Source organism: Taudactylus pleione, unplaced genomic scaffold, assembly GCF_031769625.1.
Source record: "Taudactylus pleione unplaced genomic scaffold, aTauple2 ptg000547l, whole genome shotgun sequence".
NCBI lineage: Eukaryota > Metazoa > Chordata > Amphibia > Anura > Myobatrachidae > Taudactylus > Taudactylus pleione.
Window position 1 is genome coordinate 2,575,729 of NW_028284949.1, and position 24,815 is coordinate 2,600,543.

General features: G+C 48.1%; 1 protein-coding gene across 3 annotated transcripts in view; it reads right to left on the minus strand.

The window, feature by feature from the left end:
* Nucleotides 1–3,294: 3,294 nt before the first annotated feature.
* Nucleotides 3,295–24,815, minus strand: part of LOC148500767 (uncharacterized) — a 66,204-nt gene continuing 44,683 nt past the window's right edge. The window contains exons 5-6 of one of the 3 annotated variants that reach the window (XM_088451359.1): nt 17,767–17,875; nt 3,295–6,892 (exon numbers count right to left, since the gene is read on the minus strand). In XM_088451359.1, the coding sequence (XP_088307485.1) occupies nt 5,559–6,892; nt 17,767–17,875 (1,443 nt within the window). In that variant the 3' untranslated portion in view covers nt 3,295–5,558. Of the gene's footprint in view, nt 6,896–17,766; nt 17,876–24,815 lie in introns of all 3 variants that reach the window. The other 2 variants (XM_088451358.1, XM_088451360.1) reach the window with 2 other exon arrangements.

The window sequence follows — 24,815 nt, forward strand, 5'->3', positions numbered from 1 at the left end:
GACGGGGAAGGTGCAGACGCGGTGATGCAGCCATCTTTGAACATGGATGAAGATAGGCATTTGCGTCTGTGAACGCGGTGCAGCGGACTCTGAATCCTTGTCGGATGTACGCCTTACCCTGCTTATCATTACTTTGCTGTGGCTGCTGGAGAGTCTATCCAAATATAAAAAGGCCCTGTACGGGTAGCAGCCATTACTCATTACGACACACAGCCCCCATGTAGAAAATAGGAGGTTCCTTCCTCTGCAACGGCCAGGTTTCCTGACTCTGGAGCTGATTGGTGCTCTCAGAACCGAATCCATACAGATATGTAAATGTAGGTTAGTCCTTGTTTACTGTTACGGTCTATCTACATTACGATGTGATTCGGCTCAGGTGCTGTAGAGGCGCACTAGTCTTCATCATGGTTTATGTATATGGCAGGGAAAGGAGATAATAGATATGGAGGGGAAAGAAATAAACATAGTAAGTATAGGGAGCTGCCTAGGTACATACTATACGATATATTGGGCAATCTTGCGATCTGCAACGACCATTTTATATTGTATACTCCCAATTAATCGTTTGATAAATCATCTGGTCGCATCGTCCCATCTGATGTGATACAGACGTTGTGGTGCGGTAACATTACTCCTGTAGCGATATATTGTGTCATCGTACGGCAGATTGCGCAGTATGTGCATGGGCACGATATATCGTTACATCGTATCAGGTCATCGCCTGAATAAGTGTGGACTAAGGCAAAATTATGTAATAAAAGAAGAATTAGGGATAAAATAATTGTATTTGCTTTGGAGACAGTGAGTATACTTGTCTGGGGTCACTGGGTGGAGGACCCTGTGCCTATAGCACACACTTGTACCCTCCGACAATAACCAAGCACATTGCTGCATCTGTAACTCCAATCATAGGCTACCTCAGACCAGACTGGATTAAGGGCCACACAAGCCTGGGACTGAATAATAATTATTTTCTCTGTAAGTATACTTTACATTTTTTACAGTACTAGGGTGAATGAGTCAGTGAATGAACATTTTCAAGTTTACAGTATAAAAATAAGCATTACTTTTCTCAGATAATCATAACCAGTGTTTAATTTGATGCTTTGAAGCCTTCTGGTGCTAGCTGAATTCTGATTGGATCCTGAAGCCACATGACTAGGTTGCAAATTGATTTCTGTTTCTGGGCTTGAACGAGTCTGAGCTGCTGTAAGGTAATGTACGAACTAATATGTACTAAACACTATAAAAAAGAAAAAAAAGTACAATGTTTATACTTCTGTGCATATGGGTAAAGGCTTTTAAAGGGTTTCAATTTGATACTTTGAGGTGAAAAACTACGTGGACAGCCTTAGATAAGGTAACTGGATACCATGATCAGGAGAACCTGGACTGTTCCGAGCCTGCACACCTCTACTGTAGACGGATCTCACTTCTTGGAAATGGCCTGACGAAGAGGAACATTATCTGGTACGACAGTAACATGGTGAAGGAAAAAATAATTGCTCCAAGTATAATTGGTTCAAGAGGATATGAAGTATACAGTGTTCCAGAAAGACTTAAGTATAGGCAAAAAAAGATGCTTAATAGCATGTAAACATCAAATTATCTATTTCTTCAATTATTATTAATCGTGTAGTATCTTGTACTTCAATGTAACACATAGGGATGGCCATCGATTTTGGTTTCCATCTATGGCGATGTAGCAAGTCGCCAAGGATGATTACAAACTATACAATGGATGACCATCAATGGTTTCACCACAAATGGTCATCACTGTTCTTTGTCAGACTGGCCCATTGGCCAATAAAAACCTGGGGGCGGGTCTTCACAGGTGTCGGAGGTGGAGCTATGCTTTGTATCCCGGCACCTTGTAAAAAAAAAAAAAACACATTCGGTTATGCTTAGCCATCTATGGAGGGAAACCTGATTGTCCCCCATTGATCATAAAAATGTTCACCATTGGCCATAAACCATCGATGATTATGAACCATCGATGGTCTTCCCTAGTAACAGAACATCAAAGTTGACCTGTTGGCGTTATTTTATTACAGTAAGTTACATTGCTCATGTAGGTCACACTGAGATCACACACCTGTTCATGAGCCTGCGTTATAGCCCCCATGGCTAACTTTGTGCAACTACGGGTGGTTCAGGGTTGTACCTATCTCCCCTTGCAGCTTAGTGGGTGTAAATTGGTATTGGCAGATGGGATAAGTGTGCCATGGGCGGAATTGCGGGTGACTCAGGGATGGGTGTGCACAGAGATCCATCTGTTGTCAGACAGAGGACAGGGCTGGTGCAAGTCATCCGCAGTGATAATGATGTGCATTGTGTGCAGTATACATGACAATATGGGATGTATGGATGGAATCCCAGGAAATCGCATCATATAGGAACCTGATTGCAGACCCCTAACGGAAATAGTATAATAGATATACAGCCAATGTGCAATGCAAATGGGACCACCCCTAACACACCCTCTCCCCTCCATACTGTGCAGGGCCTGTCCCCTTATCCATACCGTGCAGGGGCTGTTGCCTTATCCATAAACTGTAGGGGTGGTACCCTTATCCATACTGTGCAGGGACTGTCCTCCTTATCCATACTGTGTAGGGGCTGTCCTCCTTATCCATACTGTGTAGGGGCTGTCCTCCTTATCCATACTGTGTATCAGCTGTCCCCTTATCCATACTGCGTGGGGGCTGTCGCCCTTATCCATACTGCGTGGGGGCTGTCGCCCTTATCCATACTGTGTAGGGGCTGTCCGCTTATCCATACTGCATAGCGGCTGTCCCCTTATCCATACCGTGTTGGGGCTGTCCCCTTATCCATACTGCGTAGGGGCTGTCCCCCTTATCCATACTGCGTAGGGGCTGTCCCCTTATCTGTACTGCGTAGGGCCTGTCCCCCTTATCCATACTGTGTAGGGGCTGGTCTCTTATCCATACTGCGTAGCGGCTGTCCCCTTATCCGTACTGCGTAGGGGCTGTCCCCTTATCCGTACTGTGTAGGGGCTGTCCCCCTTATCCATACTGTATAGGGGCTGTCCTCTTATCCATACTGTGTAGGGGCTGGTCTCTTATCCATACTGCGTAGCGACTGTCCCCTTATCCATACTGCGTAGGGGCTGTCCCCCTTATCCATACTGCGTAGGGACTGTCCTCCTTATCCATACTGCGTAGGGGCTGTCCCCTTATCCGTACTGTTTAACTCACATTTAAATAATTTTAACAGAAACAAGAACGCAACTTGGTTGGTAATAATATAATTTATTATCTTATTTGTGTACAGACCATAAGGTAGCATGTCATATTCATATACATAATGTACTGTTATATCATCTACCTACTCAACACATAAACAGTAACACAATATAGATATAACATCAAACTGAATTATAACACACATTCTTATAGCCACTGTGCAACCTACAGAACACAATATAAAGAGTTATCATAAAACATAGGCAGCAATAACCTGTCTTTGCACAGACATAATACAGAAATATAATAATCACACTAAGGTGGTACATGTATTCCAACATCAAATGAAAAACACTATGGCCACCGACACACAGTGCAGGCAGCCATTTTGGGGGCGTCCTTCAGAATACAGTCTATCATATCATGAAGTTCCACAATAAGGTCACTGGCTCCTGATGGATTGGTAAAGTTGCATTCTCATGGATGGTGTCTCAGTTGTAGAATGGCTGCCTCCTCCACTGTTTGTTATCCTACAATTAATGGGACTCATCCTTTACTTCAAAATATACTAAAGATGAGTGGAGCTTGTGCTCAGCACTGCAGGCATTCAAAGCGAAAGGGGGGGAGAATACACATACAAGATCCCTGTCCTACTGTTACTGCTGTGTGGGCCCGAGAGAGGAGATGGCAGAATAATGATGTCACTAAAGAGGTGGGGCTTAGCTCATTATAACAGCACTGCTGACCTTGAGCACCCTACAAATCTTGCCATTTGGGAAAATTCTCTGACCTATTTGTCTTGTCATAAAGATTTGTCCTTTATCAAAACCACTCAAGCAGTGGGGCCTACTGGGGATATTCCCTGTACTCCTGTGGACCAGTTCAACCCTGTACGCACCTAATGCCAGGTTACTGTCTAATATATCCAGTGATTGCACTGAGCGAAAAAAATTGTGGATCCCGGGGAATCCCGAAGATAGGTAAAGTTGAAAGAAGACTTGAAAGAATAAAGTAGCCTCTTTGAGAACAGAACCTGCATAGAACAGAAGTACTGGAGCCGGCAGCAATAGGTGAGGAGTGTTAGGTATCTGCGGCTGCAGCATGTTCACAGCCGGGAAGATCCCTGAACTCAGTGGCCAGTACTAAGGTGATGAAGCGGGAAGCAGGCAGGGGGGAAACGGGTTGGATGGGAGTGCAAGCGCTGGCTTAAGCATAGCAGATGTGATGGAGTGGGGTGTCCGCGAATGCAGTATACTAAGCAGGTGAGTACTGGTGATGGAGCAAGAAGCAGGCAGGGGGAGTGTGGGTGAGACGGGAGTGCGAGCGCTGGACAGATGTGAAGGAGAGGGCAGGGGGTGTCCGCGGCTGCATCATCTAGATGGGCAGATCCCTGAGAAGTGATGAAGTGGGCAGCAGGGGGGGGGGGAATGGCACAGAGGCCCAGGGGAAGAAGGGGGGATCCGGCATCATCCAGCTGGAGACCTGAGCATGGAGGTCCAGGGCACATCGTTTGCCCGTGCGCCAGCTGCTGAATGAAAATGGCTCCACCTCAGAGATCCGTGAGGGGATAGAGCCTGGCACCGTCACGTGACCGGGAGGCGGTGGTCATGCTGATTGGTTGAGGAGACGCTAACGCCCGCAGTCATTGGTTGAGAGAAGGTGAGGGCTGGTGCCAACAGCTGCAGCGCACACAGCGCCTACTGCAGGACCCAGCCAGTTTTAAAAAGTAGGTCCCTTAGTGCCTGTAGGGCGTAAATACGGGCTATAGCGCATATTTTGCGATCACTGATATCCATGACCTTGATATGCAATGAGGTAGTCAATGTCTAATAGAAGGAATCTGCTGTATGTTACAGTCTTATGTTGATGGAACGCATGGTCACTGGCATAACGCGTACACACTAGACAATGTGTCCGATACGTCCTCCGATCCGGCCGGATCGGCTGACATATCGTCTAGTGTGTACCCGGCATTACAATTTATATACCACTTACATATATGGTATAAACATAATCTAAAGCATTTCATTGGATAAGTGAATTATGAGCATTAACAGTCTCAGCTACTATCTTTAAGCAGGTGCAGGGTAACAAAACAACCCTTCAGTTAAACCATAGAACTTTACAGTTTTCTCTGTATCTAAATGTCACACATCTGTGTGAGTCTTTCAACTTATCGAAGTACCAAGCAAAGCAAAATGGAGGATAAGAGCCATCTTGATCCATTCCAGCAAAGCCCTCCATAAATCAGTCATGCCAATACAATCTCTAAATATTTGTTTACACTATTTTTTTTATCATTTACATTAATATTAACATATTTTACAATATTTACATTATTGCTGCAATACCTCATGATAATGGTTTGTTTTCTGCTTTGTGAGTTCTCTGATGTACAACAAGGGTTGTTTTTCGCATAAAACATTTCCCGCACTCAGAGCATGGAAAGGGCCTCTCACCTGTGTGAGTTCTCTGATGTACAACAAGGGTTGTTTTTTGTGTAAAACATTTCCCGCACTCAGAGCATGGAAATGGCTTCTCACCTTTGTGAGTTCTCTGATGTCTAACAAGACCTGATTTCCCTGTAAAACATTTCCCACACTCACAGCATGGAAATAGCTTATCTCCTGTGTGAGTTTTCTGATGGCTGACAAGAGCTGGTTTATATGTAAAACATTTCCCGCACTCAGAGCATGAAAACGGCCTCTCACCTGTGTGAGTTCTCTGATGTTCAACAAGGGTTGTTTTTCGCGTAAAACATTTCCCGCACTCAGAGCATGGAAACGGCCTCTCACCTTTGTGAATAATTTGATGTCTAACAAGAACTGATTTCTCTGTAAAACATTTACCACACTCAGAGCATGGAAAAAGATTTTCTCCTGTGTGAATTCTATGATGGCTGACAAGAGCTCGTTTACATTTAAAACATTTCCCACACTCAAAACAAGAGAATGGTTTCTCACTTGTGTGAATTCTCTGATGATTAATCAGCACTGAATTCATAGCAAAACATTTCCCACACTCAGAACAAGAAAACGGGTTCTCACCTGTGTGAACACTAAGATGCACAGTAAGATTGGATTTCTCAGCAAAACATTTCCCACACTCAGAACAAGAGAACGGTTTCTCACCTGTGTGAACTCTAAGATGCACAGCAAGATTTGATTTCTCAGCAAAACATTTCCCACACTCAGAACAAGAGAATGGTTTCTCACCTGTATGAATTCTCTCATGCTTAATCAGCATTGATTTCTCAGCAAAACATTTCCCACACTCAGAACAAGAGAAAGGTTTCTCCCCTGTGTGAACCCTAAGATGCCTTACAAGCTGTGATTTCTGTGCAAAGCCTTTCCCACACTCACAACATGGAAATGGTTTCTCACCTGTGTGACTTCTCTGATGTCTAACAAAGTTTGTACGGCCTATGAAACATTTACCACATTCAGAACAGGGAAACATTTTAGCGCTTGCAGGGCTTGTTCTTTGTGTAACAACATCTAAATTATCAGCAGAACATTCCTTATGATTATATAGATCAGATGACGTATCTCCACTGTCAAACACTGGACGTATATTTACTGTAATAGGGTTTTGTCCTGGAGAATCTTGTACCATGTTCTCTCCTATTTTAAAATCTGAAGACAACAGGAGATGTCCCTCCGAGGTCTTCCTGCTTTTGCATCCATCTGCTGGAAATAAAAAACATATTTGGAGATATTTTCTTTCTACACTGAATAAAAGTTTATACAGGTTGAGTCTCCGCTATCCAAAATGCTTGGGACCAGAGATATTTTGGATAATGGAAAATTCTGTATTTTGGAATAATTGCATACCATAATGAAATATCTTAGGAATGGGACCCAAATACACACATAGAATGCATTTATGTGTTATATACACCTTATACACACAGCCTGCAGGTAATTTTATACAATAATTTCAATAATTTTGTGGCTCAAGCAAAGTTCGTGTACATACATAAATTTCAGTTATGTTTAATATACACCTTAAACACACACAGCCTGAAGGCAATTTTATACAATATTATTAATAATTTGTGGCTTAGACAAAGTTTGTGTACATTGAACTATCAAAAATCAAAAGTTTCATTTTCTACTTCAGGGTCCATAGGGGGTCCACAGGGTTTACCTTGGGGGTTATAGCTGGAACAGGATCCATGGGCACCACACAGTTAAGCTTTTAGCTCCCAGGATGCACTTGGGTCCTCCTCTATACCCCGCCCCCGAGCCACAGGCACCTCAGTGTAAGCTGGTGCCCGGCCGGAGTCGGTCACCGCGCAGGGGGGCTGCAGGAGCAGCCCCCAGAAGCTTTTTATTTTAAGTTAAATTTTTATTTAGTTTTAATCTATTTTTACTACAGACGGCAGCGAAGGGCTGTCTGTACAGACGCCCACGCTGCCGCTCTGATCCCCGACTGGCGCCGCGATGCCAGTACTGATCTGGGGATCGCGGCGGGAGGACAGAGTCCGTACTAGCCGGACTCTGTCTACCTCCCAGGACTGCTGCCGGAGTCGCCGGGGATGCAGGTAAGCCGCGCGTCGCTGGCTAGCGGCGGCGCGCGGAATGCCTTAAATGCAGTCCTTTAGCCTCCGGTCCTGGGGACAGACCGGAGGCTGCTGGCAGTGGTGGCGGGCCCCCCCCCATAACCCGTGGGACCACTAGACCACCAGGGATAACCGGCAAGCGGGAAGCCAGCATCCCTGGGGTTATGGCCAGCCAGGGGAGGAAGCCTTCCCTGTCAGCGGCTCCTCCCCTCAGCTTAGCGCACCTTTCAGCACGCAGTCTGGCGTCGCTGAGCTGCAGATTCCTCGGCCACTCCTCCTCTGAGGTCTCCAGCGGCCATTTTCCCACAGTGGCAGCGCAGATAGTGTGCTACTCAGTGCCATATTGTGGGCTGTTGTTCAGCACACCGGTGAGTGCGTTTCACTTCTACCCTGGTGCCAGATATATAATATATTCTGTCATGTCAGACGAGGAGGTTGAGCGCTCAGTGGCTCCGGTGTTGGCCTCCTGCGGACGCTGTTCTGCAGGAGTAGATAGGGAGGATTTGTCACAGGATGGCCTGTGTAGTCGATGCCAGGTGGCTCCTGGCCCATCCAGACCTTCTCTGGCGCAGGAACCACCGTGGGCGATGTTTTCTCAAGTGCTGGTGTCTATTGCGGACCGTCTGTCGGTCCCGACTGCTCTCCCTACTAGGGCGGTGCCCCAGCCGACCATCCCCCATTCCCCGGGTGTCCCGCAGTTATTGCGGAGTCCTCCTGGGTCTCAATCAGTTGGTCCCTATGCGGGGTTGCCTATGTATATACAGGCTTCCCCTGTGCCGCAGCAGCCTGTGGTACCTTTTCAGGCCCCTATGGCGACGCCTCCACCATGGGTGGATGTGCTCTCCAACTCCGTGCAAAATTTGGCGGCCGCTTCCTCGGCTTTTCAGTCAATGTTGCAGACTGACATGCCTTCTAGGATTTCTAAACGCCCACTCATGACACGGGCTGCTCAGGTATCGGACTCAGAGGGTTCCTCAGATGATGGGGAGGTCCCTGATGACACTGACTCGGACGCCTCGGTCCAGGAAATGGATACCAAGTCGTCCATTAATGTGCGAGCACTAGTTAGGGCGGTGCGAGCTATTCTTCTTATAGAGGATGAGGCACCGGTTCCTAGGTCGAAGTTTCCTAGTTTCAAAAAAACTAAGGTGGCTTCTGCGGTGTTTCCCCTGTCGGATCAGTTGACGGATCATATAGCGGTAGCTTGGCAGGCGCCCAGTAAGAGATTCCTTCCTCAGAAGCGGTTGGCTTCTAATTACCCCTTCCCTGAGGCACATTGTAAAAAATGGGAAACTCCACCGGCGGTGGATTCCCATGTCACCCGTTTAACTCGGGGCGCCACCTTACCATTACCGTCGATATCCTCGCTGAAGGATCCCACGGACAGGAAAGTTGAGACTTGCTTAAAGTCTATTTACTCCCTCTCCGGGGCGGTGGCCCGACCGTCCATGGCCATTTCCTGGGTGGCCAAGGCCATTGAGGGGTGGGCCAATGCATTGGAAGATACCTTCCCGGACGACGCTCTGGATGTCCAGTGGGCGTTGTTGGGACAAATGAGGGACGCCGCTTCTTACATTGGAGAAGCTTCTTTAGATGCTAGTCTGCTGACCTCGCGGGTATCGGCTGCAGCGGTGTCTGCCCGCCGATCCTTATGGTTGCGGTCCTGGAGAGCGGACTCTGATTCAAAGAAAGGTCTGGAGGCCTTACCTTTCAATGGGGAATTACTATTTGGTCCGGACTTGGACAAAATAGTGGACACCCTGGCTAAATCCAAGTCGGCCTTCCTCCCTTCGGCGGCACTGCCTGCTAAGGTTCGGAGTTCGGCTTTTCGTTCCTTTCGGGTTCAGGGTAAGGCGAAAGGTCAGTCCTTCCCGAGACAGTCTGCGAGTAAGACGGCCTCTAAACCCAAGAAGCAAGCCTGGAGTGCTCGGCGCCCTTCTTCCAAGCAGGAAGATAAACCTGCGGCCTGATGGGACGGGCCTCCCTCTGGGGGACCTCAGAGTGGGAGGCCGACTTCTTCTATTTGCCCAGTGCTGGCACAATACCACCACGGATGCCTGGGTTCAAGAAGTGGTCTCCCAGGGGTACGCCCTGTCTTTTCGGCACAGACCACCCCACCAGTTTTTCTGCACAAGTCCTTCTCAGAACAAGACCAAGGCGTTACAGGTTCAGGAGGCTATAGAGTCCTTGCTGAAAGCAGGGGTCATTGTTCCCGTTCCTCTATCACAACGAGGGACGGGGTATTATTCGTCTCTGTTTCTGGTGCAGAAACCCAATGGTTCTCATCGCCCTATCCTCAACTTGAAGTCTCTGAACAAATTCCTCAGAGTTCCCAAGTTCAGGATGGAAACGTTACGTTCCATCATTCTGGCGATGGAACCGGGGGATTACATGGTGTCCCTGGACATCCAGGACGCCTACCTCCATGTTCCGATAGCATCTTCACACCAGCGGTATCTGAGGTTCGCTATCCTTCAACACCACTATCAGTTCCAGGCGCTACCCTTTGGTCTCTCCACGGCACCGAGGGTGTTCACGAAGATTATGGCGGTCATGGCCGCACATCTTCGGAACCAGAATGTACGGCTGCTGCCGTACCTGGACGACCTCCTGTTGCTGGCGAGCTCCCCGGAGGTACTGCTTCAACATCTCCACCTGACGATCGCTTGCCTGCAAGCGCACGGGTGGTTGATAAATTGGAAAAAGTCCTCTCTGATTCCATCACAGCGGATGGTTCATTTGGGAGCTCTGCTGGATTCGCGTCAGCAAAGGATCTTCCTGACTCCGGAGAAGGTCGCCTCACTACAGCTGCGGATACGCAGTTGCCTGAGCCGTTGCCGCCTGTCGGTCCATTCGGCTATGAGAGTTCTGGGGTCCATGGTGTCGACATTCGACATGGTGGAATTTGCCCAGTTCCATTCCCGGCCCCTGCAGGGGCTGATTCTATCAGAATGGAACGGGTTACCTCACCGGATCCGCTCTCAGGTGCTGGTGTTGTCTCCGGACGTTCGGCTATCTTTGGCTTGGTGGCTTCAGACAGCTCATCTGGTCGAGGGGCGCCCATTTTGGATCCCGGACTGGGTCCTGCTCACGACGGATGCCAGTCTCCGGGGTTGGGGGGCAGTGACCGGCTCTTTGTCGCTTCAGGGTCGTTGGTCAGCGGAAGAAGCACTTCTCCCCATCAACATCCTGGAACTGCGGGCAGTATACAAGGCCCTGCAGTCGTCCGGCCCCGCTCTTCACGGAAGGGCGGTACAGGTGCAGTCCGACAACGCCACCACGGTGGCGTATATCAATCACCAAGGCGGAACTCGCAGTCAGGCAGCGATGTCGGAGGTGTCTCGTATCCTGTCTTGGGCGGAGGGTCACATTCCAGCGATCTCGGCGGTCTTCATCCCCAGAGTCCTCAATTGGGAGGCGGACTTCCTCAGCCGTCACGACGTGCATCCCGGGGAATGGTCGCTTCACCCAGAGGTGTTTCAGCTACTCGTGGACAGGTGGGGACTGCCGGAGCTGGACTTGATGGCCTCCCGTCACAATCACAAGTTGCCCGTTTACGGGTCAAGGACAAGAGACGCAGGTGCAAGTCTGGTGGACGCGCTGTCGGTGACATGGACGTTTCACCTGGCGTATCTGTTTCCTCCGATATCCCTGCTTCCTCGGGTTCTGCGGAAATTCAAGCAGGACGGCGGCATGCTCGTGCTGGTAGCTCCGGCGTGGTCCAGACGTCCTTGGTACTCCGATCTGAGGAGCCTCTCCATCGACGCTCCGTACCTTCTTCCTCAACGTCGGGACCTGTTGTCTCAGGGGCCCTGCCTTTACCCGGATCTGGGTCGGCTGTCTTTGACGGCGTGGCTCTTGAGACAGCCGTCTTGAGGTCTCGGGGCTTCTCCAGTTCGGTTATTGGTACCATGCTCAGGGCACGCAAGCCTGCTTCAGCACGGATTTATCACAGAGTGTGGCACACTTACTTTCAGTGGTGTGAGTCCAGACTTTATGATCCTCAGGTGTTCCGAGTTTCTAGGATCTTGGAATTTCTTCAGTCAGGATTGGATCTCGGCTTACGCCTTGCATCTCTGAAGGTTCATGTGTCCGCCTTGTCCGTGTGGTTTCAACGGCGGATTGCAATACTACCAGACGTTCACACCTTTTTCCAAGGTGTTCTCAGGATCCAGCCTCCCTTTGTGCCTCCTGTGGCTCCTTGGGACTTGGCGGTGGTGCTACGGGTCCTGCAGGGTCCTCCGTTTGAGCCTCTTGAGGCGGTGGAGCTCAAGTGGCTGACATTTAAGACTTTTTCTCCTGGCAATTGCTTCGGCCAGGAGGGTGTCTGAATTGGGGGCGCTTTCCTGTCGCCCTCCTTTCCTGATTTTTCACCAGGACAGAGCGGTGCTCCGCACTCGTCCTGAGTTTTTGCCCAAACCCAGTGGTCTCGAAGTTCCATATTAATCAGGAACTTGTTGTGCCAGCTTTTCAGTCCCCTGATCTTTCAGCTGGTGAGACTTCCTTAGATGTGGTCCGGGCGCTTAGAATTTATGTAGACCGGACGGCTTCGGTTAGGAAGTCTGATTCCTTGTTTATCCTCTTTGGTTTTCACAAGAGGGGTTGGCCTGCCAACAAACAAACGTTAGCCCGTTGGCTTCGTTCCGTTATTTGTGAGGCTTATGCACAGGAGGGCTTACCTGTGCCAGCCTCTGTTAAGGCTCATTCCACTCGTTCTGTGGGTCCCTCTTGGGCTGCTAGACGTGGCGCTTCTGCTGTTCAGCTGTGTAAGGCGGCCACTTGGTCTTCAATTCAAACGTTTTTGAGGTTCTATGCGTTTGACACCTTTGCCTCTCAGGATGCATCCTTTGGGCGCCGGGTACTCCTTTCAGCACAGGAGCGTCCCCGCCCTTAGTTGTACTGCTTTGGGACATCCCCAAGGTCAACCCTGTGGACCCCCTATGGACCCTGAAGTAGAAAACAAGAGATATGGTAAGAACTTACCTTTGTTATCTCTGTTTCTACGAAGTCCATAGGGTCCACAGGGCGCCCGCCCTGACGCACCTGGCTTCAAATGGGCTGTGTGGCTGGTCACCGGTTTTCCGTCTCCTATTGCTGTGAGTATGGTTTCTTGTGTGTTCCAGTCTTCCTTCTCTCTGTTCCATATTCTCCTCCGGCCTAGGCTGCTTACCAACTGAGGTGCCTGTGGCTCGGGGGCGGGGTATAGAGGAGGACCCAAGTGCATCCTGGGAGCTAAAAGCTTAACTGTGTGGTGCCCATGGATCCTGTTCCAGCTATAACCCCCAAGGTCAACCCTGTGGACCCTATGGACTTCGTAGAAACAGAGATAACAAAGGTAAGTTCTTACCATATCTCTTGTTATCTCAGTAAAGCAAAAAAATTCCGTATTTCGGAATATTTCGTATTTCAGAATATTTGGATATGGGAGACTCAACCTGTACTATGAGGGGAATGTGCTTAGCTTGCGGTATCCTATAGGACCCTTTTGGGCATCGCTGTAACCAGCAAATACAGTACAGGCGCCTTTGCTGATGTTTGCTCGCACTTCCTGAGGTCACAAGCAGTAAACACCATGAAATCCTGTCTGAGATCGTGGCCACTGACAGCTGCGGCTTGGCTAATTTAATGGCTTAACCCAGCGGAAGCATACAAGCCGCGAGGTTCCGCCTAATTTAATTCAAGACATTTAGCTGTATAATTTCTTTCAGCAACTAGGAACACTTTATTACAATTATAATTATAGATAGAACAAATATGACTATTTTTTTTCCTGACCAATAAAACACTGTATTACGATATAACACCACCAAATTACCAAGCACGTCACATAACCGCAGCCGAGGTAACAAGCAGATTGCACAGCCAGATTGTACAACTATACGCAGAATACGGTAACATTTCACAAGCATACGCATTACTCCGCCAGGATCATGGGACAACACAGCTGGGTACACACCTGAACAATTTTAAAAACAATTGCGACGGTCCTTCCAATTTCACTAACAATGATATAGTCCCAGAACACGCGATTTTGAGCATACACACTCCACAATCATCGTTCAGATTACTCGATATATCGTGCTCCAGGATCGTAAGCAGTTAATCTGTTCAGATGATGTCTTCAAAGGACTAAGTGCCCAACATACGATGATATCGGGTTGATGTGTGTACACACTACTATTCATGCGCAATATCGCACGTGGCAATCTCCCATCTGACGTCCAATTGAACGATGAGTCCTGAGCAGTTTTCATACTATGAATTGGGTGTACACAATATGAGATGATTGTGCAGAAAGATTGTGGATTGGATGATTGTCCAATATATTGTGTAGTGTGTATCCACCTCCAGCCTCATGAACAAGTGACACTGACCAACCACAGCGGCAACCCAGATACTGCCCTCAAACACACACTGGAAGCAGAGGAGACAGGGGCTAAATGAGCAGCACTTCTCAAATTTCTCCAGGTGGTCAGATAGGTAGCAAAGTAAAACAGCAAAGCAGTCTATATGTCTCTCTAGTCGACCTCAGGTAACATAATCCCATGGCCATAGGTGTAAGATGCAATGTAGAGGAGCACTGACATGGGAAGGAGAGCAGCAGGAAAGCTCAGAGCAGTATGATGAGGGCACAGAGTGCAGCAGAGCACAGTATAAGGAATGTGCAGCGGTGAGGCACGCAAAGTCTGGCTGCTAATACACAGTGACATGATGTGAGGAGGAGAGCAGGAGTATAATAGGGGCTGATGGCTCCCGACTCCCCCACTGGGAAGATACTTTGTCCCCATTTGTCTGTACTGACAGAGGAGGGTGTAGGATAAGAGATGGCTGTAGTGACAGAGGAGGGTGTAAGATAAGAGATTGCTGTAGTGACAGAGGAGGGTGTAGGATAAGAGATGGCTGTAGTGACAGAGGAGGGTGTAGGATAAGAGATTGCTATAGTGACAGAGGAGGGTGTAGGATAAGAGATTGCTGTAGTGACAGAGGAGGGTGTAGGATAAGAGAGTGCTGTAGTGACAGAGGAGGGTGTAGGATAAGAGATGGCTGTAGTGACAGAGGAGGGTGTAGGATAAGAGATGGCTGTAGTGACAGAGGAGGGTGTAGGATAAGAGATGGCTGTAGTGACAGAGGAGGGTGTAAGATAAGAGATTGCTGTAGTGACAGAGGAGGGTGTAGGATAAGAGATGGCTGTAGTGACAGAGGAGGGTGTAGGATAAGAGATTGCTATAGTGACAGAGGAGGGTGTAGGATAAAAGATTGCTGTAGTGACAGAGGAGGGTGTAGGATAAGAGATTGCTGTAGTGACAGAGGAGGGTGTAGGATAAGAGATGGCTGTAGTGACAGAGGAGGGTGTAGGATAAGAGACGGCTGTAGTGACAGAGGAGGGTGTAGGATAAGAGATGGCTGTAGTGACAGAGGAGGGTGTAGGATAAGAGATTGCTGTAGTGACAGAGGAGGGTGTAGGATAAGAGACGGCTGTAGTGACAGAGGAGGGTGTAGGATAAGAGATGGCTGTAGTGACAGAGGAGGGTGTAGGATAAGAGATTGCTGTAGTGACAGAGGAGGGTGTAGGATAAGAGATGGCTGTAGTGACAGAGGAGGGTGTAGGATAAGAGATTGCTGTAGTGACAGAGGTGGGTGTAGGATAAGAGATTGCTGTAGTGACAGAGGAGGGTGTAAGATAAGAGATGGCTGTAGTGACATAGGAGGGTGTAGGATAAGAGATGGCTGTAGTGACATAGGTGGGTGTAGGATAAGAGATGGCTGTAGTGACAGAGGAGGGTGTAGGATAAGAGAAGGCTGTAGTGACAGAGGAGGGTGTAGGATAAGAGATTGCTGTAGTGACAGAGGAGGGTGTAGGATAAGAGATGGCTGTAGTGACAGAGGAGGGTGTAGGATAAGAGATTGCTGAAGTGACAGAGGAGGGTGTAGGATAAGAGATTGCTGTAGTGACAGAGGAGGGTGTAGGATAAGAGATTGCTGTAGTGACAGAGGAGGGTGTAGGATAAGAGAGTATTGTAATGACAGAGGAGGGTGTAGGATAAGAGATGGCTGTAGTGACAGAGGAGGGTGTAGGATAAGAGATTGCTGTAGTGACAGAGGAGGGTGTAGGATAAGAGATTGCTGTAGTGACAGAAGATGGTGTAGGATGCTGTAGTGACAGAGGAGGGTGTAGGATAAGAGATGGCTGTAGTGACAGAGGAGGGTATAGGATAAGAGATGGCTGTAGTGACAGAGGAGGGTGTAGGATAACAGATTGCTATAGTGACAGAGGAGGGTGTAGGATAAGAGAGTGCTGTAGTGACAGAGGAGGGTGTAGGATAAGAGATTGCTGTAGTGACAGGAGGGTGTAGGATAAGAGATTGCTGTAGTGACAGGAGGGTGTAGGATAAGAGATGGCTGTAGTGACAGAGGAGGGTGTAGGATAAGAGATGGCTGTAGTGACAGAGGAGGGCGTAGGTTAAGAGATTACTGTAGTGACAGAAGAGGGTGTAGGATAAGAGATTGCTGTAGTGACAGAAGATGGTGTAGGATGCTGTAGTGACAGAGGAGGTAGTAGGATAAGAGATGGCTGTAGTGACAGAGGAGGGTATAGGATAAGAGATGGCTGTAGTGACAGAAGAGGGTGTAGGATAAGAGATTGCTGTAGTGACAGAAGATGGTGTAGGATGCTGTAGTGACAGAGGAGGGTGTAGGATAAGAGATGGCTATAGTGACAGAGGAGGGTATAGGATAAGAGATGGCTGTAGTGACAGAGGAGGGTGTAGGATAACAGATTGCTGTAGTGACAGAGGAGGGTGTAGGATAAGAGAGTGCTGTAGTGACAGAGGAGGGTGTAGGATAAGAGATTACTGTAGTGACAGAGGAGGGTGTAGGATAAGAGATTGCTGTAGTGACAGAGGAGGGTGTAGGATAAGAGATTGCTGTAGTGACAGAGGAGGGTGTAAGATAAGAGATTGCTGTAGTGACAGAGGAGGGTGTAGGATAAGAGATTGCTGTAGTGACAGAAGATGGTGTAGGATGCTGTAGTGACAGAGGAGGGTGTAGGATAAGAGATGGCTGTAGTGACAGAGGAGGGTATAGGATAAGAGATGGCTGTAGTGACAGAGGAGGGTGTAGGATAACAGATTGCTATAGTGACAGAGGAGGGTGTAGGATAAGAGAGTGCTGTAGTGACAGAGGAGGGTGTAGGATAAGAGATTGCTGTAGTGACAGGAGGGTGTAGGATAAGAGATTGCTGTAGTGACAGGAGGGTGTAGGATAAGAGATGGCTGTAGTGACAGAGGAGGGTGTAGGATAAGAGATGGCTGTAGTGACAGAGGAGGGCGTAGGTTAAGAGATTACTGTAGTGACAGAAGAGGGTGTAGGATAAGAGATTGCTGTAGTGACAGAAGATGGTGTAGGATGCTGTAGTGACAGAGGAGGTAGTAGGATAAGAGATGGCTGTAGTGACAGAGGAGGGTATAGGATAAGAGATGGCTGTAGTGACAGAAGAGGGTGTAGGATAAGAGATTGCTGTAGTGACAGAAGATGGTGTAGGATGCTGTAGTGACAGAGGAGGGTGTAGGATAAGAGATGGCTATAGTGACAGAGGAGGGTATAGGATAAGAGATGGCTGTAGTGACAGAGGAGGGTGTAGGATAACAGATTGCTGTAGTGACAGAGGAGGGTGTAGGATAAGAGAGTGCTGTAGTGACAGAGGAGGGTGTAGGATAAGAGATTACTGTAGTGACAGAGGAGGGTGTAGGATAAGAGATTGCTGTAGTGACAGAGGAGGGTGTAGGATAAGAGATTGCTGTAGTGACAGAGGAGGGTGAAGGATAAGAGATTGCTGTAGTGACAGAGGAGGGTGTAGGATAAGAGATGGCTGTAGTGACAGAGGAGGGTGAAGGATAAGAGATTGCTGTAGTGACAGAGGAGGGTGTAGGATAAGAGATTGTGTAGTGACAGAACAAGGAGAATATGTGACTTCTATACTTAGTGATTATTACTCACCTGTGCCGATACCTGTAGGGATTTCCTCCTCCTTACACTGATGATCACCCCTCACAAACGTCTCCTCTTCCTGTAGATCTTCGATTTTAATATTAGTAAAGTCTTCATCCTAAATAATCCACAAAACAAAAAAATAACATTTAAAAGCTCATCCCCCTATTACCCAACCTTATTCCCCCATATTTAGGTGGGCTTTGACCCGTCTCAGCAGACAAGATGTCCAGTGGACGTTATAGAATTTATAAATACGCACCAACTCCCTTCTCTTGTGCTTGCTCTGGACGCTGAGAAGGCCTTTTTCTGGGCCATTTATGATGCAAACGCTTACTACATTTGGTTTTAGGGGTATATTATTGCAGGCCATTAAGGCCCTTTACTTTAACCCTTCTGCTACATACATTTCTTGCTGGGGGATTACGCTCAGATCCCTTTCAAATAACCAACGGAACCCGACAAGAATGCCCTTTATCACCCCTTATCTTTGCACTCATTATAGAACCACTGGATAGGAGAATACGTATCAACCACAATATTTTCAGTGTGACTGCTGGAGACTCTTAATACACTCTTTCCCTCTTCGCCGATGATGTTCTTCTTCCCATGACTAAACCGCTCACCTCTCTTCCTAACTTATTTTGTGGACTATCCATATATGGAGATTTGTCAGGCTACAAAATCAACCAAAACAAATCTGAAGCTCTCCCTCTTCATCTCCCGGGGGATCTGACACAACTGTTCCAAATGAACTTTGAATTCACTTGGAGGAAGGACTCCTTGAAATATCTTGAGATCAATATCACCAAAACCTATGACTGTCTATACAAAGCTAATTACCCTGCCTTGTTCAAGTCAATTAAATGTGATCTTCTACAATGGGGGACTTATTTTATTTTGTGGGTCAGACGTATAAATGTTATTAAGATGACTGTTCTACCTAAATTGCTGTACTTGTTTCAGACGCTCCCAGTTGCGTTACCAATTCCAGTTCTTAACCTACTCCAAACTCGTGTTGTAAATTCATATGGAACTATAAAAAGTCCTGCACACGCCGAGATAATTTAGCTAGACGATCATCTGACGGGGGCCTGTGGTTACCTATGCTCCTACGGTACTATTAATGCTTCTCTCTTAAGCCAAATGGTTGCTTTGCACGCTCCTAAGTTTGCTAAACGCTGGGATGATCTTGAAAGTGCTATGGAAGATGTGGACTCAATCTCCCATCTGCCTTGGATGCTATGCAAACACAGACCTCGGGCCGCCCTCTCAACCCCAGCAGTAGCTCTGACAGTCTCCGTATGGGACAATCCTAATAAGAAACTTGCTCTATCCACATACCCATCTCCTCAGACCCCCTTGCGGAACAATCCTTCTTTCCCGTCAGGCCTCTCACCCACTATGGTATGTGTCTGGATAGTGGTAGGTATCACTCGCTTCCGTCACATTGTAGGACAATTCGCTCCACGGTCTTTTGGTGAAATCCAGGAAAAACATGGCATCTCCAACTACTCCCACTACCAGTATTTACAAATTCGCCATTTCGTTACCTCCTCCCTATCTACTATCTTGCCTGGAAATCCTTCTCCTATAGAAAGGCTTTGCATATACCGACCTACCGACAGGGGTATTATATCCTTTCATTACCACTCTATTTTGACATTGGAGTCCCCCTCACTTACTGCCCATGAACTTGCGTAGGAGACAGATTTGGGATTCCCACTGAGTGTTGATAGTTGGAAACAATACGTCTCGCTATTTCGAAATGTTCTCTTAGTGTGGCTATCCGAGAAAATTCATATAAAGTTTTTACTAGATGGTATTTAGGGGGCGATTCAGACCCGGACGCTAAGCTGCGCTCTCTCGCAGCCGTCAGGGGGTGGATATGCAAATACTACGATCGCACAGTCCGACAAAAGGACGTCTTCTATGTCTTAGAGAGTGACGGCAGAGTGATCAAACGCCGGTGTAATGACACCCACTTTTCTTTCTTAGCACACGTCATCTCCAGGAAGTGTGTGATTAATCAGTAACATCGAGAGGCATCGGAGCTGCTCGCAGCCCTTATGGTAGACCCAACCCCGCCGCAAGCACTGCGATCACTGTAGGCTGAAATACAACCAGGTGACGTGTACGACGCTGCCATGCTAATTATGCACGCTCAAAGAACAACGTTTTGATGCTCAGACATGCCTGCATTCGCTCATCCACTCTCCTCCGTTTTCCGGGACCTTCCCCTGTTACCACCCACAAACAGCACTGTCACTCAAAGGAGCAGCCCGTCTGCGGGCTTCGAGCAAGCACTCCCCCATCGCACAGACTGGTATGTGCACGTGCACTGCGACGCATATGCAGACGGCCGTCAATCGCCCATAGCGAGCGATCTCAGCTTTGCGTCCGGGTCTGAATCGGGCCCTTGGTCCCAGAGAGCCTTCATCAAATGCATCCTATCACTTCTGACTTTTGTTGGAGGCAATGCGGCCAAGTTGGCACATTCCTTCATACCTGGTGGTCCTGCCCAAAAATAATTCCATTCTGGAACATGGTCCGCTCCCTTATATCGACAGCTGTAGCTCTACCTTACCCCCTTTCCCCTGCCAACCTACTGCTGTGTGCTCCAGTTGACCAATCACCTAAAAACACTAACCAACTGATCCTCCACATCTCCTGTGCGGCCAAATATCAGTTGGCTCATAATTGGAAGAATCCAGACGCTCCCAACTCGTCAAAACTCATGAACCGTGCCCCATAATTACACTCTTGACTCCCTTTCGTCTCTCTCCCCCCCCCCCCCCTCGGCTCACTTATATCCCGATCGCTCATTCCCCTCCTCACCTTCTCCCCTTTCCTTATCCCCAATATCCTGCTGTTCTATCTTATGTCCCATCAAGTTTACTTTTACTGTTTCCATTGATACTTAGGACGCTACCCTTCTCAATCTCTATGTTGCTGAAGAACCTTTGTTATGTCACCTATTGTTGCTTTTTTTTGCTTACTTTATATTTCAATGTGATTTTTCATCACTATGTATGATGTTATATGGTATTTCTGCATATGTACCATTTCTTTCTCTTACGGTTAAATGTATCTTGTCAGATGTCTTCTTCAGGGTCCATAAGGCTCCACAGGGAAACCTTGGGGTGTAGGTGGTGGATTAGGACCGGGCACCAAACAGTTAAGCTTTTGGACTCCCAGAATGCTCTGGTACTTCCCCCCTATACCCCCCTCCTAAGGCAAATCAGTTTGCTCGGTGTCCAGCAGAAGTCGGTTCACATTTATAAAAGTGGGCTGCCTTATGCAGCCCATAGCTTTATTTTTATGTTTTTATCTTTTATTTCTTTATTCTCTGACCGCTCAGCATCAAACTATCCTCCGGAGGGTCCACTGTACTTCACATTGACTTGTATTTGTGAAGGCTGTAACATACTGTGTGGTTGCACTCTGCTCAGTGCCATATTCTGTGCTGTGCTCTCTTGCAGCTGTATCTAAGCATAGGCAGGATCACTATACTGCATACCAACTTGTATTTGTGAACACTGTTAATACTTGGTGGTTGCACATTGCTTATTGTGTGCTATACTATCCTGCAGCTATGTCTAGCAAAGGCAATGGTAGCAAGCTAGCTGCTGCAATTATACTGCTCTCGTGCAGATCCTGTGCAGCAGGCTTAACGGAGGAGGATTTCATGCAGGATGGACTATGTGCAAAGTGTTATACTACACCAGGCCAATCAGCCCATATAGCCTCTGCTCACGAATGCCCCTGGGCTTCCTTTTCACAGGTGTTAGCTACAATTGAAGACCGCCTAGCAGTCTCGGCAGTAAATCCCCCTATGGGGTTGCCACAACAGGAACAGACTGTCACGGCTCGGGTAATTGGGATTGGTGAACCCGAACTGGGTTGATGAACAGAGACACCTGGTCCAGTGGGTAGTTGGAATTTAGATGTAATTCTGAATGAGCTGAATGAGGACTTTAATATGAGATGTAGAATAATGTCCTCTATGCAGAGATGCGCAACAAAAGATACTGAATAAAACTATAACACAAAAGTCTCTGGAGTACACGAAGTAACGTATCGGCAAGAACTGTAGACTTGGAACTGTAGAATTAGACGAGGAATATTAAAACTTGAAATAGAGTCCGGGCTGAGGTTTACTGAATAAGAATTGGATACTTGAATGTGACTCCTGGGTGGAGTACCCTGGATTGGAGTGAGAACTTGAGTCTGACTCCGGGATGGAGTATGCTGGATTGGAGAGACCACTTGAATAGGACTCCGGGATGGAGTATGCTGGATTGGAGAGAACACTTGAATAGGACTCCGGGATGGAGTATGCTGGATTGGAGTGAGAACTTGAATAGGACTCCGGGATGGAGTATGCTGGATTGGGTGAGCACTTTGAATAGGACTCCGGGATGGAGTGTGCTGGATTGGGTGAGCACTTTGAATAGGACTCCGGGATGGAGTATGCTGGATTGGAGAGAACACTTGAATAGGACTCCGGGATGGAGTGTGCTGGATTGGGTGAGCACTTTGAATAGGACTCCGGGATGGAGTATGCTGGATTGGAGAGAACACTTGAATAGGACTCCGGGATGGAGTGTGCTGGATTGGGTGAGCACTTTGAATAGGACTCCGGGATGGAGTATGCTGGATTGGAGAGAACACTTGAATAGGACTCCGGGATGGAGTATGCTTGATTGGGTGAGCACTTTGAATAGGACTCCGGGATGGAGTGTGCTGGATTGGGTGAGCACTTTGAATAGGACTCCGGGATGGAGTGTGCTGGATTGGGTGAGCACTTTGAATAGGACTCCGGGATGGAGTATGCTGGATTGGAGAGAACACTTGAATAGGACCCCGGGATGGAGTATGCTGGATTGGGTGAGCACCTTGAATAGGACTCCGGGATGGAGTGTGCTGGATTGGGTGAGCACCTTGAATAGGACTCCGGGATGGAGTGTGCTGGATTGGGTGAGCACTTTGAATAGGACTCCGGGACGGAGTGTGCTGGACCGGAAGCAGGAGTACTCCCGACTGGAGTATACAGGAACTTGAGGCAAGCAAACTGGAAAGGAAACCAGCGGAGCTCAGGTACATAGGTCTTGCTGTAGCAAAGAGCACTATTGTACTGGCAGTGAGACAGAGTCAGGGAAGGGATTTTATACCCCTGGTCGTCTGGTGATTGGCTGGAGCAACTGGAGAGCGCTGCTGACTGGATGGGTCTGGACCACCTGACTTGATCCAAGATGGCGGCGCCCATGATACGGAGGTCTGACACGCTGAAGTGCATGGAAGTGTGGCTGGGACACCTAGGCAACAGCAGGGATGCAGGAAACCACCTTCAGGCATAGGCCCCACTCTGGATTCCACTGACAGGAGCGGCCGACGGCTCAGCAAGCCGCGATGACATAAGCGCATGGGGAGATGCAGGGGTCTCAGCCGGAGGTCTCTAGCACGGTTTGTGACACAGACGATACAAGTACCTCCTATGCCTACTCTCTACCTCAGTACAGAGTCTGGCGGCTACCACTTGCAAGGTGGGAAGCCCCTACCCGGTAAAACTACTAAGCGTCCTGTGTTATCTTCACAGTCTACGCAACTCTCAGATTCTGTTGTGTCATCTGAGGAGGCAGAAGAAGCTGATTTCTCTAATCCTGAGTCTCCCTTAGGGGAGCCTCAGTCTAAAATAAATATACCTGCCTTAGTGCAAGCTGTCAAATCAATTCTTCAGTTAGAAGATGCTGAGCCTGCCCCCAAATCAAAACAACCACTGCTTAAAAGTCAGAAAGTGGTTCTGGCAGAGTTTCCTCACTCAGGTCAGCTTCTTGAACTCATGGCAGCAGCAAGGAATACGCCTGGTAAAAAGTTTCAGCACCCAAAGCACATGCTTTCTTTTTATCCTATTCCAGCAACTGATTGCGCTAAACGGGAAGCTCCCCCAGCAGTACATTCCCATGTGACACGGCTGATTAAAAGCTCTACCTTACCTATCCCTACGGCTACCTCATTAAAGGACACAACGGATAGGAAGATTGAAGCTTGCCTCAAAAGTGTGTATTCTCTTACAGGAGCTATTACTCGTCCGACAATGGCCACTGCCTGGGTTTTGCCATTGAGAGCTGGACAGATGCTCTAGAGGAATGCTGTCATATATAGCTCACATCAGGGATGCAGCCTCTTATTTAGGAGAAGCGGCCTTGGATTCTGGTCTCCTAGCTTGTAAAGCATTAGCTGCTTTAGTTATTGCCCGCCATATTATTTGGCTTCGTTCATGGAAGGCGGTTGCGGACTCTAAGAAGGCCTTGGATCACTACCCTACACTGGGGAGATCCTGTTTGGCCCAGAGTTGGACAAGATTGTGGCTATCTTAGCAGCATCAAAGACTGCTTTTCTGCCCTCATCGTCTACACCAAGGCCTTGGACATCATCCTTTAGGTCCTTTCGTCTCCAAGGAAAGGCTAACGGTCAGTCCTTTCCTCGGCAATCGGCTTCCACAAGAGCCTCTAAGCCCAGGACCAAGCAGACCTGAGCCACCAGACGCCCAGATGCTAAATCTGAGGGCAAGCCTTCAACCTGACGGGGTGGGTCTCCCCCTGGGGGATCTCAGAGTAGGAGGCCGACTTCTACAGTTCGCCCAGTTCTGACATCAGACTACCACAGATGCCTGGGTACAAGAAGTGTCTTGTGGGTATGCCTTCTCATTTCTGAGATGGCCCCCGCCAACAATTCTTTTACACAGGCCCTCCAACAGACCCTCGCAAAGCCATGCCCCTCCAGGAGGCCATTCAGTCCTTGCTGCATGCGGGAGTAATAGTTCCAGTACCGCCATCATCAGGTAACCATTGCCTTTCTACAGAGACACGGCTGTTTAATCAATTGGAAAAAGTCCTCCCTGAACTCTTCACAAAGGATGGTCCATTGGGGACTCTCTTAAATTCTCAGTCTCAGAGAATCTTCCTGACAGCAGACAAAATCTTCACACTGCAACACTGTGTGCACAGATTACTTTACAGTCATCGAGTGTCAATTCACTCAGCAATGCAGACTCT